We start from the raw sequence: 19533 nt of genomic DNA on the forward strand, positions 1-19533 counted from the left end.
ACTGTATGCTGACTGAGAACAGACATGGCAAAATGTTGCATTTGTCAGGTACAGTTCCTCATACACAATATACCTTACAAACTGGAAATTTTGTCCAGTCCAGAAATGTAACAGTTATAATTATGCTCTCCAAGGCCAGTTATCCTGCTCTATTGTTCTCTAATTATGCCTTACTCATACTAACATACTTTTACGTCTTAGACTTACTGTAATAGACTTTCACGTCTATTACAGTATGTGTGCACCAGTGTCAGACATTACCAAGGAGATAATTAGTAATTTTTGGCGAACAGGTGAAATATCTGAGAGAGCAAGACAAAAGGGACTGCAGTATGCATTTGAGGGATATATCCACGACATAATATGCAACTGATTAGAGAATAATTTCATCAAAATTGAAGCTAAAGCCTATAGGTCCCAGCGCAAGCAGCAGCCGCCTCATACGCTGACCATTCAAATGGGAAACACACAAATTAACAACAGCTATGTTCATGCACAGTAGGGTAAGTGAAATTTGAAAATAATCTAATAATTATAAATCAAACAGCTTATCCATAAATCTTGTGGAATAAACACAAGACATTAGCCTGACCACTTTGCAATGATAACATTCTCCCGCTTATATTTTTAGCGATTAACAAAATGCTGAAATATATTTTAAAATATGTCAGTGAGCCTCTGTCTTGCCTTTAATCATCTTATTTTACGTTCAAATAAATGCATTATGAACAAAGAACCGTCATTATTTCCAAGCAATGCTGTGCTGAGTTAGCTAGCTAGCTAACTAACATTAGCGTGTTCTTACGGGACATTCTAAAACGCTTAACGTGGCTTAAGGTCGGAAAACAACAATCAATGATCACCACATTTCTCTCTCATATTGCTCCTCATAACTAGCCTGACATCATCATATTCAGATTCTAGTCAGAATGTGAGTCTGAAACCGCTCCATACATGGATTTCTCGGCAACGTCATCACTGCTTGTGTACGCAACCGGGGGGCAGAAAGAAGACGTGTTTCGTGTAGCTAGTAGTAGTAGCAGCATAGCGTAAGTCAAAATGCCATGGTTAATTGCGTGGTTAATTGTACAAACAGAGCCAGAGATGGGTGCCTGATGTTTACCATACCTAGGGGGAAGCATGCTTTTGCCAAAAAACGGTGGAGGTTATGGCTTCAAGCCATAAGAAGGGCAGGTTGAGGTCATATGCAAGAGTCAGGCTCCCATTGTATCAATCAGAAAAGTTGCAGCTTGTTCAGTTGTTCAGCTAAGTGATATCTACCTGTTAGGGCTGTAGTACTCGAGTCCAGACCATAGACAGTTAAAGGTCCGGACTCGAGACAAGTTTAGACTGCTAGCTAAAGCTACGCCGATGTTTTGCTAATGTTAGTGCAACAGCGTTAGCCTAGCCTGCTAGGTAAATATTACGACTGCCTTCGGAGTTTCTTATATCTGCGTCCACGTTGTCAACATAAGACCTGTGGCGTTAGTGCTCCTTTTGTACCATAATTTTATTGAATGGAATATTAAGCTTCGCTCCTACGAGATGGGCGGGGTTTTATTACGTTACACACAAAGCTAACTGGCTATAGTTAGCCTGTACGTATGCTAGCGGACATTAGCTAACATTGCCGAGACAGTGGCAGTAGAGTTTCGGCGAGCTAACCACGACAGTGTTGTCGCCCCCTCTCGTCCACAATCAACCTCTACTGCTAAAAACACACATATCGTATCTTTTCCCGGAAATCCTGGCCATTATTTTAAGGCATACACCAACCATAGGGGTACACTCAGGGGTAACCCTCCTGCTAACATTGGCTATTACATTAGCTTAAAATGATAATTATAGCCATACATATATATCACAGTAACACTGCAAAATTAAAGACAGACAAACAGATCCAACTAAAATCATGTTTTATTGAGTCAGCAGTTATATACAAACATAAAAATGTCTTTTTTTATTACTATTAGTATTATAACTGATTCAATTTTCTTGTTCATATACTTTATGTATATATATTTATATATTTTTCTCTTATGTCTACTTAATGTGTATTTGTGTTATTCTGATGTGTGTACATTGTTTTTTCTTTTTTCTTTTGAGCTGCTGTAACACAGGAATTTCCCCAGTGTGGGATTAATAAAGTCTATCTTATCTATCTTATCTTATCTTATAAACTGTGCTTAATTTGTAAAGTGGGAGGTCCTGGAGCGCAGAGGGGGCGTGGATCCGGCGACTCAAAACGGGGGTTGGAGGTAACGGAACTAAAAAAAAGAAATTACACCTGCCTACGTAGCTTCTCTGACTCTGACTAAAAAAGCTTAAACAACACTGTGTGTACATTAGGGCAATGTTTATTTTTATTTCAGAACGTGCACTGCATCGATGTGAAATGTAAAAAAAATTTAAAATACACTGCAACGATTGTTTTCACAAGCAGCAATTATCCATCGGACAATTAAAACAAAAAACCCACCGTGGTCTCCACATTCTTGATCGGCAGAAACGATTTTTGCTTGTTTGGGATCCGACTGGGCAGCGTATTTGAAAAAGTTAAGCAAACTTTGTTGTCTTTTTTGACATTTTTCCCCTGAGTGAAACGAGGCTATAACAGCAGTCTCAACAAGCACAAGCGCTTGTGTCACTTGAAGTGCAGCGCCGCGCTGTTGAAGTGCCGATCCCCTCCCTCCGTCCCTCTCCCCCCTCTGTCTTACCCTGAAAATTCACCTCAAAACGCATTGAAAATGCAAACACAAGACTTTTGTGGAACTCCAATGGGGAGTAAAGACTAACAAGACAGATAACAACATTGAACACTACACAAACAGTAGTTTATTTTTTTTCATTTAGGCGATTCATTTTTCATAGTGACATAGGAGGTGCCGGATCCAATAAAAAAGGTTCTGGATCCAACGTCGGAGGTGCCAGAACATGTTCCGGTGTGTTCCGGCTCAAATTAAGCCCTGCTTATAAGGAAAGCTTCAATACTTAAGGTTGTTACAGTAGCGGACCAGCTCACCAATCTGGCTTTCTGCCCCTGGTATGCGCATGCACCCTGTAATGTTTGTAAACAGGAAACCCGTGTATTGGGCTGTGATTATGGGGCGTGTTTCCAAGGGGGTAAGCCTCTCCCCAGAACGCGTAGCTCCTATGGCGCCATTTTGATGCTACCAAGCCATCACCTCCCATTAGCATTCCATTGACTGCCGTTCATTTTGGCACTTTGACAGTGAATAACTTTACATCTGAAGCGTGTAAAGACTCTATTTGTCCATTGTTTATTTCTAAAGAAACACGACAATGTATAAAAGGCTCCATTACCTTGTACCTCACGTTATGGCTCCGTAGTAGACGTTTTTGTAAAAATAGGCTAACGATTATGTCATAACCACGCGACTTACTGTCGCGTAGTAGAGAAATTACCATATAGTACAGGACAAGCTTGCAGGCAGTTTGGACTTACATTAGCTGTTTAAGTTTAATTACTAATGTTAACTAGCATTTTAGTTAGCAATAATCAGCCTGTGCCCATGTTATCTCCTTACATATACCTACGCTCTCCGTCTCTGCAAGATTGGGAATGATTGAGATTTCTCTTGGCACAGCTACCAGAAGACTTCCAACTTTCAGACAGGTTGTTCACGTCACATTTACGTCTTCGAGCTCAGTTGGAGGCTGCGCAGTAACGCTCAGCCATCCCGGGAAAGTGCTTCTAATATCCTTCACTGGTCTCCGTCCAGAGCAACGGGATCTGTTGGTCCAGTTTATATACTGTCTATGTGTGTTTCAAACGAACCAGGAAAGAAAATTCCTCTGCAATCATTGGTTAGACCTACAACCAATCAGAGCAACGGAACTCAACTCAACTGTCAACAGACGAGACGGTGTTTCGTCTCCATAGCAACCACTCTTTGCACAATGCACTTCCGTCCTAACTCACGATTTTTAGACTTTTTGGAAGCTGGATATTTCATTTGTTTCGTGTAAATATGAATGTGGATAACGTTAGTGATAGTGACATGATTGCTACAGTTGCATTTCTAGTGATGAATTGGCGAAAACACGTTTTATTTCTCTGATTCACGGCTTTGTTCTAGCGCTGCTGGGCGCTCCCTCTCTTCAGTCTCTCTCTATCTCTCTCCACCATATAGCTAACGCTACCGTGCTTTTGGGCGGTTGTTGAGGCTCCGCTCTGTCTAAAACTCTGCCATTTCGTAAAGCTGTTTGTAACGTAGAAATAAAATGGATTATTGATAATTTTATTTCTATAGTTTTTAGCTGATTTTACCAGCTGACTTCTCTATTGGCCATTGAAACAGGTTCTAAAACCAGCCTCTGTGACTTGAACAGCTGAGTCGCAGCGACACCATCAGCTGTGTGTGTGTGTGTGTGTGTGTGTGTGTGTGTATGTGAGAGAGACGTTACTGTTTGTTATCTGTCCATCATCGTTTAAAGCCCGCCCTCACAATTTGATTGGTCTGAACAGCTCTTGTTCGAGCATAATTGCTCCACAACGGATCAAGACCAGACTGAACTTCCCGACCTCGAATGTTGTGGGCTACCTCATAACCACTGAAAACTGTCAAAAAATCTAACCCAAAGTCCAATTATTATGGACGTTATCTGACATTAAACGTTTCTGCTTCATTAGAGCCTATTGTAAGGAAAAAGCTTAACGTGGTTTAATGTACCTACTAACGTCCATAATAATTGGACTTTGGGTTCGATTTTTTGACAGTTTTCAGTGGTTATGAGGAGCAATATGAAAGAGACATTTGGTGATCATTGATCGTTGTTTAGGTACATTAAACCTCGTTAAGCTTTTTCACGTTAAGCATTTTAGAATGTCCCATTTACCTTGGAGCAAACGTAGGTGTTTTTGTTAATCCTGTCGACATTTAGTTGTGAATGGGGCCTCCCACAATGCTTGATCCACGCCCGGCATTTCTCCCCTTGGGTTTTAGGTTTCGGGAAGGGAAAATATCCCACCACCCCGTCCAAACTTTTAGGATACCGGGTATCAGACTTGCACAATCCATATGCACAACGCTTTGGCATGTTTCCCTCGCTTGAAAGCTTGACAGACCTCCCGCACCTAGTTACGGTTGATAAGCCACGATTGGCCTGTGGCGGTTTTCGGGCGTGGCTTAGCGAAGGGTCAATTCTGAGGTGCCTTCACACTAAAGGCTGGATGTTAGTGGCGTAGTAGCTAGCTTCCCGTCAATGAGGACAAAACTGAAGTTGTTATTGTGGTGTCTTAAATAGTAATGCTGTGATGCTGTATGAAGAGGAATCCGCCGACACTGTTCTTGATTATAAAAAGGTTTATTACAAGCAAAGATTCAGCATCAATTTTACAAACTCCTGCAGAGAGCTTGGAGAACGACCAACCCAAATTCTTCCAAAAAGTCGTTCTGCCTTTTCTTTGTGTGAACAACGTATATATCCTATGCATTGTATCAACATAGGACGTAATTTTGTAAGTATATCATTGGATCAGGTAACTAGCCAATCAATGCCTGTTATCTGGCACAACTCCAAAAAAGGTCTCTTCTGTCTTGGGGGGACCTCTACTCATGTTAACAATTTCCAGATGTTCTCAGTAAATGTAGAGTAAAGTTCATGCATCCTCCTTATACCAACTCTTAAGTCAAAGTGTATAGAATGTTATAGGATGTCAATATACCACATTATTTTTGGAGCCAATGAAGAATGACTCAAAGTCTGTGCTTACATTCATAATCTGTCCTTAAATAGTACAAATCACGCTAGAAATATCGGTTTTATCCTAGATTCTGACCTACATTTCAGTCACATTAAACCAATAACAAAATCTCCCCTCTCCACCTTTGAAAATATCAGTCAGGATCAGGGAATTGTTACCGAAACATGATCTAGAGAAACGTGTACATGCTTACATCTCTAGCAGGCTAGCCTACTGCAGTGCACTGTTTATGGGTCTGTCTAAAAACTAGACAGCTAGAACTGATCCAGAATGCTTCTGCCAGGGTTGTAACAAGGACCAAAAAGGCTGCGCATATAACTCCAGCTCTCAGATCATCCCATTGGCTACCAGTTTCACACAGAATTCACTTCAAAATTCTATTGCTCATCCATCAATCACTGAATGGTTAGATCCAAGATAGTTATCAGATCTGGTGACCCAATGCAAACCTCGCAGACCTCCCAGGTCAGGTGGGTCTGGATTATTTGCTGTTCTCAGAGTCAAACATAAACACGCCAAAGCTGCATTTAGCTTTCATGCAGCTCAAATATGGAACAAAATAGCGCTTAGACATGAGATGCTGATTACTTTCAGATCTAATCTAAAGACCCTTAGCTTGGGCCTTACCCCTATTTTCCACCGGGCACGTCTGAGCTGCATTCCGGATGCGCCGCGGGCCATTCAAGTCAATGCTTGATATTCTACCAGCTGTGCCATGGTGTGTGCGTGAAGCATGAGCTGCATCATGCAAGGCAAAGCGGCTCCCAGTACCAGCGGTGCTGGGAACCCTAATGCAGGGACCTTGGACACAAAAATGTACACACTTCTGCCGTCAGGGGGCGCTATAATAAAAATAACGCATTTTGCCATACCATCCACCATCCATCCATTGTCGTCCGCTTATCCGAGGTCGGGTCGCAAGGGGCAGCAGTTCCAGAAGGGGACCCCAAACTTCACATTCCTGAGCCACATTAACCAGTTCTGACTGGGGGATCCCGAGGCGTTCCCAGGCCAAGGTGGAGATATAAACCCTCCACCTAGTCCTGGGTCTTCCCCGAGGCCTCCTCCCAGCTGGACGTGCCTGGAACACCTCCACCTCCTTACCAGATGCCCAAACCACCTCAACTGGCTCCTTTCGACACAAAGGAGCAGCGGCTCTACTCCGAGTTCCTCAAGGATGACTGAGCTTCTCACCCTATCTCTAAGGGAGATGCCAGCCATCCTCCTGAGAAACCCATTTCAGCCGCTTGTTCCCTGGATCTAGATCTTTCGGTCATGACTCAGCCGTCATGAGGGTAGGAACGAAAATTGACCGGTAGATCGAGAGCTTTGCCTTCTGGCTCAGCACTCTTTTCATCACAACGGTGTGATAAAGTGAATACCGTACACCACACCTTCAAAAACCTTACATCAACGTGTTCATTGAGGAAAGTTTATATCCAGAGTCGGCGCCAGAGCAGATCTACTGGAGGGGCATTGGGTCATCAGCAGGGGGGGCATTGCCGTTTGAGAAATATTTTAACGCAGTGGCGACATAGTCCAACACAGCAGAAATGTTGATCAAAAACAAAATAGGTTTTTCTTTATTATTATTAATTATTATTTCATTAGCAAATTTCGTTTTTTGTTGTTGTTGTTAATTTCCATATGCCACCACGTAGCAGATCTATCTAACTTTACTTACTCCACTTAATTGGGAATGCACCATATGCAGGAGAGAGACAAAGAGAGTGGCAGATTCCAGCTGGCTTGACATTGTGTATCTCCTTTTTAATATAGGAAACTTTTAAAATGAAATCATGAAAGCAACAAAGACGAGGCTATATGAGTTTGCGGTTATCCGGTTCCCACTACTGACCATTTTTAAACTCAGATTGGTGAGAGGGCTCTTTAACATAGGCTGCAATCAATGTGATTTGGAACATAGACAAGGATATAAAGACTAGTCTCCTACTTTGCCTTTGTAGAATGGAATCGCTGAGTCTTCAATAATTTGTCCGTCATAATAGGTCCGTTATGTCCGCTGGCGGTTGTCCGAAGCTAGCATTAGCCGAAGGGCCAGGTCAGCTCTCAGAGACCGTGGCTGTACTGGTGGTGGTGGCCGGTAGAGTTGGGTACCGTTTGGATTTTTACGATTCCGATACTAAACCGGTACTTTTAAAACGATACCGTTTCCTAAACCGATTCTTGAAAAACTGATAAATGACATCAAAGAAAGGCTCTTTTAAGGAGTTTTTTTTAAATTGAAAATTATTTAAATTTAACAATATATTAACGTTTTAAAGTACTTTAATATATAATAAGTAAACCTAAATCACCTAATAATAAAAATAATAATAATACTAATGTATACTTTATTAATCCCGCAAGGGGAAATTACAATACCTAACACATAACTACAATAATTTAACAAATAACAGTTACACTATTAACAAGTAAGAACTAAATAAATGTTGTTGAGTTGGTATGCCAACCAGCTTCAGACTTTAGCAGTTCTTTTGCAGAAAAATGACCATATTTGCCTTCTCTGGTGAGATACTACACCTCTCCTGACTTATGTCATGTCCTACACAGGAGAAAACTCTCTCAGGTGGTGTCCAAGAGGCCTGTACACACAGGTATGAGTTTGAAAGGGCAGACAATACCACCAGGCTACAGGGTCTTGTCCTGAACAATTGACTAGCAGAGCGTAATATGTTTACTAGTGATCACGTGCAGTGAATGGTTAATATGCCTTTACGTCCGTTTTGGTGAGCCCAGAGGGAAAATATGCCATTTAAAAAGTAGCCTACACTTACGATAGCTAGCTAACGGTAGACTACAGAGAAAGTGTGATATTTTTATGCCCGTTTCGGAGCGTGTACAAAAAGCCGTCTATCAGCTGTGATTGTAGAGAGCACGTCGGGGGAATAGCGCGGACACGCGCTTCACACCGCGAGTCGTGAGCGGGCAAAAGGGAGAAAGAAAAAAGAGTCTGCCGCTGTCTGGAGCGACAGAGGGAAAATATTTCAGTCGGAACCGAAATGAGGAACCAAAATTTGCGTTCTAATCCGGTCCAAATACTACCGTTTGCGTAGGAACCGGTTCCATAGTGTAACCGGGTTTCGGTACCCAACCCTAGTGGCCGGATTGTCAGAGTCTGCTGCTGGAAGAGGCTGAAGAGGAGGAGGTCTAAGCCATTTTTGTAAATCCATTTTTTGTCGATAATTAGGCTAACTGCCTATGAGGACGGCCAAACTGTTAGTTCTATTCTTTTCGATTCCAACCAACAACTGTAAGCGCTGCAGCTCAACCAATGTCGGCGCTATGGTGAGGCATTTGAGGGCCGCTGAGTAAACTTGAGCATTGACCAAGCCTAGTAACCTGCTATGCATGCACAACTAAAATGATGCGTTCTCCCCGTTAATTTCATTTGATTTAATTGAAGTTACAGTTTGCAGATTTAATATTAAAATAATAACTAAAAGGGATTTTTTTTGTCCTTTTGCCTGTGGTAGGAAGGGCATCAATGACCGCTAGAGGGGGGCACGGCCCTCGAATGCCCCACCATAGCACCGACACTGTTTATATCTCAGGAGGCATGCAATTTTTAAGTAACTTGGAGCTGGCAGGAATTATTATCCAGTCAATCACTCAATCAAAAATAATTAAACCTAACTCCTCCCACAGTTCTTGCTCAATTGACAAATATTGAGCCTGCAGTGCATCAACATGTTTTGACTGTAAACAGTATATTTGGCAATATTTTGAATCCTATCCTCATGAAAGTTATTGCAGTTAATGGGAATAAAGCATCTTTAAACATCAGTTTTGTCACTTACAGAGCTCAATCTTTGTAAAAATAAATTTAGAGTTTTAGATGAAGTACACATTCTCAGAATTTTGTCTTGACAACTGAATCTTTCTTTGAATCAGTTTCCTTATTGTGGCTCTACAGCAACTGTCTAAAGTTGAAATCTGTGAAAATGTATATCAAATGAGTCGTACACGCTAGCACTTTCCAACGTTCACCAAAATGTCGGCCCAACTTACAGGGCTCCAGACTAACTTTTTGCCTTGGTCGCACTGGTGCGCCTAAATTTTTTAATTTAGGTGCACCAGCACAAAATTTAGGTGCACCCAAATTTTTCCTTGCGTCGCCATTAACGCCACAATTTCAAGGTCACCTTTTTATCACGCTCCATATACATTCATATATATATTATGTCAATTATTTTAAACAAGAATAAGTAGTTGGTACATTTTTTTTTATTTGAAGCACAATTATACTGTACTCAAACTTGCTGTCAAATGCCCCTCAGATGGCCAACACCTGTAATCTGGCCTTCTTCCCCTTTGGCCTTGGCTAAACCAGCTTGCCACACTCCCTAGCATCAAAATTCTCCAAACTGGGCCCCTCCACACTGATTCTTATCAGATCTTCCACTAGTCCAGGACTAAAAATCATATCTCTGTATTTTTCGGCTGAATGGCGATACACAATATATATCTCTATCTCTAATATATATATTTTTACAAAGTGGGCTAAATGTTCAGTTTTAAGTCATTTTTCACAAGCTCTTTTATTAAAACAGATGTGATTAAAATAAAATGCAAAGACAGGGATTCCTGTCCAATTTGAAAATATACAGCTGCAACACATGTAAATTATCTGAAATAAATAGCCTGGGATATATATATAAAAAAATATATCTCTGAGAAAGCTCCTTCACTTGTTTTCAACAACAATAACAGACCCGGATAGCCCAGTAGCTCATATAGGGAGAGAGGGGGAGTACGATGGACTGAGGTATGCTACTCACAGAGTACGGTCCAGCACGGGTCGAATGCGCTTTGGCGGGTCAGCGGCGTTACATACGTCTTGTGTATGAAATGTCTGTATCGTCCCTGGCTGCGCTGCATTTTTATGAACTATGATAATGTGGCCATGGGTCACATCTCTCGCCCAGGTCCAGCAGGCTCCGTCTCACACGCTATTACTCAACGAACTGAAGTTAGTTCCATTCAATAACTTCTTCTGTGTTTTTCGCCGTGGCGGCCGCAATAACAGAGAGTTACCAGCGGAAACACTGGTACCAATACAGGTTTCCTTCTCATACTTAACAATATATAGCTGTGTTAATAACAATTACAACTGTAGACAAATGTCAGCAGTGTGGACCGGCGGCGCTGTGCCTGTCTGCATGTCGCAGGTGGGCCGTGTGTGAGTGATTGGGGGTGGGGTTGCGTGGAGAGTAAGAGCAGAGATCCAAACACAGGCACGGCTTTACAGAAGAAATGAGTCACGTAACGCAACATTAAACCATATCGATATAAACGACGTCGCCTCGTTAGTGGAGAGGCAGCGGATGCGAGGACGTTAGGTGCACCGGTGCGACCTAGGAAAAATCTTAGTCGCACCCTTACAAATTTTGGTCGCATATGCGACGAAATTGGTCGCACTCTAGAGCCTTGACTTAGCAGAAATGCTTGAATGCTTCGAGCTGGCAGGAATTATTATACAGTCAATCACTCAATCAAAATAATTAAACCTAACTCCTCCCACAGTTCTTGCTCAATTGACAAATATTGAGCCTGCAGTGCATCAACATGTTTTGACTGTAAACAGTACTGCAAACAACTACTGCAAACTCTTGCTTAATAAATATCCAATGTTCATGAGAATAAATGAAACATTTTTGATCTCATGGTAGAAGTAGTGTGGCAAATTTCAGAGTTCTATTTCAGAACCTGAACATTTGGCAATATTTTCTCACAGTTGGTGATGATTTGCAGCAGGATTAGCTGTTGTGATTGGACAAAGAATGATGTCAGGGGCACATGTATAGTCATTTGCATATTAATTTATGGGAGGAGGCAAGGCGGGATCGTGTTTTATTTTATTTACCTGCATTATGGATTGGATACCTACTGTACTAAGGATATATCTAATGCTGTGACTTGGTACTGGAAACACTTTCTGTGTAATCTCCGTGAATCTTGGCTGCAAAAAAACCTACGCCCCCCTCCCCCCGCCGCCCCCATCCATTGATAATGTGGTTTATGTGTATGAAGGATCCCGCTCACCAGAACTCCGGAATTGAGACTGAATGAATGAATTAACTTAAATTTTTCCCTTTTGGAAGGGTGGTGCTCCAAGGTGAATTTGATGCTAGTTTGTGTTTGCTATTCATATTCTTGGTGCCCCTCGTGTTAGGCTTATTCTTCTTTCCTTTCATGTGTTGGTACCAGTTAAGGCGATCATGCTACAATAGTATTATTTACATCATATCCATCTACTGTTATCATTGTGTCTCTCTTCCTCTGCAGGTCCTCCAGTCAACGTTTCCTGTAACATCTTCATCAACAGCTTTGGCTCCATTGCTGAAACCACCATGGTACGTTAATAAAGGTCTTGTGATGGGAAGAAGTTAGCTAAGGGGGGGAAAGCGGCAAAAGTGTCGAAAAAGACGACCAAAACGTGTTTTTTTTATTTTTATTTTGACCCAGAAAAACAAAAAGTTGCATGGTCGACAGGAAGACAACACAAGGGTTAATATAACACCAAAATGAATCATTGGAGGCACACTTAACATTGCAATGTTATGTGCATTAAAGGTGAACAGTAAGTACCATTGGTTTTGGTATTTATGAGCATTTGTGCCCTTTGCAGCTTGTTTTAAGACAAACCTGTATTTAAATTAGATGCACTTGTCCTCATGGCCACATGCTAAAACCTGTCTATTAAAGAAATCAGTCTTGAGTTGGGTGTAGAGGGCTCAGTGCACTGACAGGATGCTGTCATGAGTCAGTCAGGCCAGACATCGGTATATCAGACTGTGGACCTTTTAGGGCAGCTTTATTCACTGCTCCCTTGTTTTTTGCATAGGGGGGAGATTCTTCCTGAGTTTATATAGAAATGAAGAGTGCAGTATATACTTTGACCAGTGGGAATATGACCAGGATTGATATGTGCTTTATCTTATCTTATTCTACTGTAGGAGCCCAATTCACACTTTAGTTAATGATATGTAAAAGTTTGACATTTGAAATGATTCTGATTGAGAATAGCAATACTCACCTTTGCTCTCATTTGCGTTTTAAAACCATGAAGAAGTTAGTTGAAGGCAGATAGCTTTATGCCCAAAAAAAGTCAAACTTCAAAAGCTTTGAGTGGTTACTTTGTCAATCCTTATCAAGCCTCTGAGCTTTTCACATCTTCCCGAGATTTAAAGGAGGTTTAGGTGGGTAGGGTCAAGTTTGAATGCAGACAGAGCAGATTGAAATATGACTTCCTACATGTTTATGCCTGTTGAAAAGTAAGTATTGATAAGTATTGGCTTTTTACTCACAAAGATTTTGTTGCACTTACGGTAAGAAAGATAACGTCTGTTGTCCACCATTATTACATATACATGGCAAATGTATTCTAATCCTCTACCCCAGAGGGTTAAATGATTAATATTATTATTGATGCATTTCTTTGAAATGTAGCATGTATGGCCAGGGCCACTCATCTATTTTTTTAATCTATCACTATTATCACCTGCCAGAAGGGCAAATAGTTTGCATGAGGAAGAAAGAAAATCTTCAAACTGTGGCCAGACCAGATGACACACTGACAAGGAGAGATAGTGACAGGGGGAGACACACGGAGACAGAAATGTGAAGAGACAGACACACAGTGCAGTGAAGACATTTAGTGACTCTGACATGAAGTAATTCATGCTGCACACAAGCTGCTTTGTACATCAATATTATACACACACGTTTTTTGTTAAAGATTATATTTTCTGGGCATTTTCAGTATTTATTTTTGACAGGACAGCTGAAGACATGAAAGGTAGGAAGAGGGGGAATGACATGCAGCAAAGGGCCGCAGGTCAGAGTCGAACCCTGGCCCCCTGGATCGAGTAGTACGCCTCTATATATAGGCTGTGTGGAAATGTACAGGATGCACTTCCAAGATACTGGTGGATTAAAAGAAGCAGTGATTCCTTCCAGGATGTCATCCACCCATAATAATCATCAACAAAGACAAAAAGTTACACAGGAATGATTTCATTGTTGTTGTTTATTTCCACTTAAAATACCAATATAATGCATAATTATCAATCATTTCTTGGCCACCAAATGTAATTGAAATATTTTGTTGGATTTGTCACTGTCGTAAAAAGCATGTAGCCTATATCACAGCTCAATGCACAGATAATGCAGAATGTAAGAGACTGATTAAACATACACATGCAGCCCAGAGGAAAAAAGCTTTGAAATGTGTATTTTTATACATATTTGGTTGATCAACTGCTCATGAAGTCGTCTGTCTCAAGTGCATCTGACAGAAGCAATTCCAATGCATCTGTCTACACAGGTCTACAAAGTGTATTTTTATGCTTTACATAGAACTACAGCGATTGTGACGCCTTGTGCATGCAAGCTGCCGCTCTGCTAACGTGCCGTTCTGCTAACATGCTACTCTGATAACCAGCCACGCCTCCTGGGAACATGTTCTCACTCTTGTTCGCTTAAAGCAAGAGTTGCTATGGCAGCCAATTCCAAAATAAGTGATTAGCTTCTTAAACCAAAACTGGTTGACAACATTGATTGATAGATAGATAGATAGATAGATAGATAGATAGATTTCTGTGTGTGTGTAAGTTGGTAGTGATTGCTGCTAGCAGAGTGATCTGTCAAGCCTTCTCTAAAGATGGAGGGATGATTGAAGTGACATATCTAAGTGCTTTCTGCACCACTGGGACTTCTCTGGCAGATATGCTGTGTGTGTGTGTGTGTGTGTGTGTGTGTGTGTGTGTGTGTGTGTGTGTGTGTGTGTGTGTGCGCACGTATGTATGGGTGTCGGTTTGTTTGCAAGAGCTGTCATGACAAATTTCAGAATTTATTATATAATAATAATAATAATATAATTATAATTGTCATTTTCATGTTATTTTTTAAATTAGTGTAACCCTCTAACCATAGGCTTGTAATATGAAAAAACACTTTATTTATCACAGTAATCAGTGTTACACCCTTAAACTCCATACTTACCATTTACATCACTTAAAATGGTGAAAGAGACATCTCATTGTATAATCAATCTGTCTAGGGTAAGCTATGACTCTCGTTATCACTTTAATAACTAATGACAGGCTAAGAGAACATTCCTGGTTTAATAACCAAATGTAATGTTACTGCTGTAACTTACTGCTCAAAATATATGAATTAAGCTGTACAGTAGGCTATATGATGAGAAACAACACAAACTCAGTATCTCAGTTTCAACTGAATGCAGGATTAAATTCACATCAATACAGAGAAATCCCAATATGAAAAATAACATAGAAAACAGAAAGACCCGGGCAGTGTAGTTTTTACTCCGTGTTAACCTGAGTGCACCCTTTTGTTTTAGTTTGTTCTTTAAGCGAGCTTGCATTATGTTTAGTTTGCATGCTTAAAGTTGGAGCTCATGGAGAAAAGACACAAAAGGGCAGCAGTACCTCCCGTGTGTAGAATGAGAACAGCTCCTATACCGCCTGTAGAAGTCCCTCTCTCCAGATCTGTCTCATTACCAGGTCCAACAGGAGAGAACACATAACACTGATTTCAGAATCACTCCATTGGCTCCCAGTCCATTTTAGAGTGGATTTTAAAATTGTAATGAACTGAAATGAAAACTCAACACTAAAGGTGATCGGGTCTTTTCCGCTTGGGCCCCCCAGTTGTGGAACAACCTACCGGAAGAGATCATGGAGGCCAACACACTGTCTTCTTTTAAGTCCCTTTTAAAAACTCACTACTTTAGACTTGCTTTTTATTGATTTTATTGTTGTTTGTTTAGTTGCTTTGCTAGTTTTAGCTTTAGCATAAGCTTAGCATTAGATGGTATCTTTTGTTTTGTTAGATTTTCAAAAACATTTCCCCTCTACGGAGTGCTAAAGTAACATTAAAACATAATATTTCTGCACTTCTATTGTATTTAATAAAATTAAACTTGTTATATTAAAGACGTTCTTATGCATGTGGTATATTTTCAAGAATATATCATATTGCATTTGATCACAGCTTTAAAGGGTAACTAACATTTTTTTCAACCTGCCCCCTATTTTCCTATGTTTTTGTGTCTAAGTGACTGATAGGAACATCAATCTTTGAAATTGGTCCAGTATTAAGCAAGATCGCTGCAGTCGTCAGCAAGTTAATAGGCCAATTGTGCAGCTTGTATTTACTTTCACAAAAGTGCTCATTTTGCCACTGACAGGCTCAGATTAATAATCTATGGGGCCATCCACACGGAGACGCTTTTTGATGCAATCGCACGTTTTGCATCGTTTGGGCTGATCGTCCAAACAAATCCTGTAAACGCACTGCCTGAAAACGCACTTTTTTGAAACCTTGTCCCAGGGTGAAAAAATTCGAAAACGGCTTCCTTTTGGCTTCGTTTGGACGGCGAAGCCACATACTGTATGTGCATATCGATGATGTCATTGCCACACCCCTCGACCGCTAACGTTATGTAGCTAACGTTAAACATCGCTAAAGTAGCTGACGCTCCAGCAGGGATGTAACTTTAAAGTTAGCTGCTATGGTTAGCTGTTTATAAAGTGGAAGTAGACAACTTATCAACTAGCTAGTTAATCTGTCTGCTTATCAACTCCTTGAACAGATTATAGTAATTTAGCTAAGCTAGCGCGCTGCAATCATGTCCGATAGCAGACAGAATTGCAAAATAAAAACCAATCCAACAGCACATTATACAATGTAAAGTGTTGGCGCACATTTGTTCCTTTTGTTTTGGTCGGTAATACATAACGCGTGGCATCGGTGTAGATACGTGTATTTTTGTAAAAACAATTACCAATGAATAACTTGTCCAAGAGTTCAAACTTAAAGTTGGATATGACAAGCCAATATTTTAAGTAAACAGCAAAATAATCAAACAAAATAATAATTCTTCTTACCATGTTATCATACACGTAACCACGGTAAAAAAAACACACAGCTGAACCAATTAGGCCACATTTAAATAAACTTTTCCACCCCCAGCGTCACACGCTGATTGCCAATGAAATGGCTCCAACATAAACAAAGACACGTTTTCTTGCGGCGGCCTTTATAAAATGAGCAGTGGTGAAAGTTATTATAGTCTATCATGTTATGATCGGGAGTGACTGAAGACTATGCTCTTCTTCTCCGTTTTTGGTGAATTTCTGTAGCAGAAACAGCGCCACCTATAGGCCTGGAATATGAAGTAGCGTCTTGAGTCTTTTACAAATGGATCCGTTTGGACGCACATTTTTTTTTGACACGGTTCCAGGGAAGACGGGGAAAAAAAGATTGTTTTGGTACGTGTGGACGTGGCCTAAGTGTCTGACAACATTATGGAAAGGATTTCTAAGGAGGGCGACCTTTCTGTTAAAGAGTAAGATCCTTAATTTAAACATAAAAACATCTGCAAAATTGCATTGGCTAAACCCATTAGGCTCCATGTAAATAAACAGTAATTTTAGCATTGTAAAATTCACTTCATTCAAAGTCGACAGCAACACAACAAAATAAAACTATGAAAAACTGTTCTGGGTCATCTTTCCACTTTTCCTACCATCACAACTCTAGTTTTGGTTGAAATAAACACATAGTTACCGATTTACATATGAAAATATGTTGGCTCTATACACGCTAAAAGTATTGCTTTTTTAAATGGAGTCTGGCTTGATGTATCTGCGTTTGAGGCTATATTTATATATTTTTTTTGCACTACAGAATATCACTGATGTCTTTTACTTTTATAATAAATGGTAAAAGATGAAAGGCTTTTTGTTGAAAAGAACTGTAAAGAAACTTTACAACCTGTTATAAAAGGGTTCTGTGCCTGCTTTGTCAGAATCAGAAAATGATTTATTACCAAGTAGCACTTACAAGGAATTTGCCTTGGTTGTTGGTGCATACATAAACATATTAAAAATTAAAATAAACACCATAAATACAGAAACAAATAACATATACATATAAATATTAAACATTAATATGAAATAAACAAACAATAAATACTGAAACAAATAACAGATACATTTAACTTTTGAACATTAAGAAAAAATAAGCTGTATGGATTAGTGTAGAATGTGCAAAAACGTTGTTGGATGTGCAAAAGTTCAGGATTAATAGAATGGTATATAGTCCAGGATGTAGGATTCAGAGTCAATGTCAGTGGGGCCTTGTTAATGAGGCTGACTGCAGAGAGGAAGAGGGGTTCAAACAGTGTTGTGTCGTTGTGTTGAGAGGGATCGGCCACAATCTTTCTTGCCCGCCTCAGCGTCCTGGAGGGGTGTACAGGTCCTGGAGAGATGGGAGATTGCAGATGGTGATGAAGCAGGTGAGGATGGACTCTGATGGCAGTGTAGAAGGGCACCATCATTGTCATTGGCAGGTTGAGCTTCTTCAGCTGCTGCAGGAAGTACATTCACTCCTGGGCTTTTTTGATGGCTCCCACTTGAGTTCCTTGGTGCTCATGGAGCCCAGGAAGCGGAAGGACTCCACGATGTTGACTGTGGAGTCACCCAGGGTGATAGGGGCAGGTGTAGCTGTGTCCTTTCTAAAGTCCACATTCATCTCCACTGTCTTCAGAGGGTTTAGCTCCAGGTAGTTCTGACCGCACCAGGTCACCAGGTGGTCAATCTCCCACCTCTAGGCAGACTCATCCCCACCAGAGATGAGTCCAATGAGAGTGGTGTCGTCCGAGCTGGGTCAGCTTGTCCTGTAGTAGAGCAGGGAGGATGGTGTTGAAGGCACAAGTCCACAAACAGGATCCTGGCGTAGGATCCTGAGGAGTCCAGGTGCCGAAGGATGAAATGATGAGCCATGTTGACTGCGCCCTCTACAGACCTGTTGGCTCTGTAGGTGAACTGCAGGGGGTCCAGGAGTGGGTAGGATAGGGTTTTTAGGTGAGCCAGAACAAGGTGCTCAAAAGACTTCATAATCACAGAGGTCAGAGCAATGGGTCTGTAGTCATTTAGTCCTGTGATCCTAGTTTTTTTTTTTTTTTGTGGTCTTTATATGACCAAACCAACATGGCCCCCTGCTCTGCTGTTTTTAACCAGTTTGTGCCAGTGTCTAAACAGCAGTCTTGCTTCAGGTGTTGTACCGGCAACATTCAAGCATGCAGTCGTTCAACCTTTAATTAAAAAATCCAACCTGGACACATCAGTCCTGGCAAATTTTAGACCTATTTCTAAACTGCCGTTTCTTGCAAAACATTTAGAAAAAGCTGTTCTTACTCAATTGTCTTTTTTAGAAACACATCACATTTTGGAGTTGTTCCAGTCTGGTTTTAAAAGCCCTTCTGCACTTTTAAGGGTTTTTAATGATCTCTTATTAGCCACCAACTCTGGGGATTCTGCCATTCTTATGCTTTTAGATCTCTCAGTAGACCATACTATCCTGATCGTTCATCTGGAGCACTGTGTTGGCATTAAAGGTACTGCTCTGGAATGGTTCAGATCTTACTTGTCTGACAGTTGTTTTTCTGTCAGCCTTGGTGACTCTGCATCCTCCTTAGCGCCTCTCCCTTGCAAAGTTCCTCAGGGTTCTATTCTCGGGCCAATCCCCTTTTCCATTTATATGCTCCCCCTATGGTCCATCCTCAAAAAGTATGGCATCTTATTCCACCTGTACGCTGACGACACTCAAATCTACCTGCCTTTGAAATGGAAAGATGCAAACTCCTTAAAGCCACTGTTGAAATGTCTCGAAGACATTAAAGCTTGGATTGCATTACATGTTTTAAGCTTTAATGAAAGCAAAACTAAAGTCCAGATTTTTTAACCAGGTGG

General features: G+C 40.8%; 1 protein-coding gene and 1 long non-coding RNA gene across 3 annotated transcripts in view; one reads left to right on the forward strand and one right to left on the reverse strand.

The window, feature by feature from the left end:
* Positions 1-19533, forward strand: part of LOC116045758 (glycine receptor subunit alpha-3-like) — an 83458-nt gene that overhangs the window by 28314 nt on the left and 35611 nt on the right. For both annotated transcript variants that reach the window (XM_031293606.2, XM_036000628.1), the window contains exon 3: positions 12038-12105. In XM_031293606.2, coding sequence (XP_031149466.1) covers positions 12038-12105 — 68 coding nt within the window. The remainder of the gene's footprint in view (positions 1-12037; positions 12106-19533) is intronic.
* LOC118494937 lies at positions 5047-18516 on the reverse strand. Its single transcript, XR_004897136.1, has 3 exons — positions 18502-18516; positions 18163-18167; positions 5047-5167 (listed from the first exon to the last, which is right to left on the reverse strand). It is a non-coding gene; the product is annotated as an uncharacterized LOC118494937 (long non-coding RNA).

Source organism: Sander lucioperca, chromosome 4 (assembly GCF_008315115.2).
Source record: "Sander lucioperca isolate FBNREF2018 chromosome 4, SLUC_FBN_1.2, whole genome shotgun sequence".
Taxonomy (NCBI): domain Eukaryota; kingdom Metazoa; phylum Chordata; class Actinopteri; order Perciformes; family Percidae; genus Sander; species Sander lucioperca.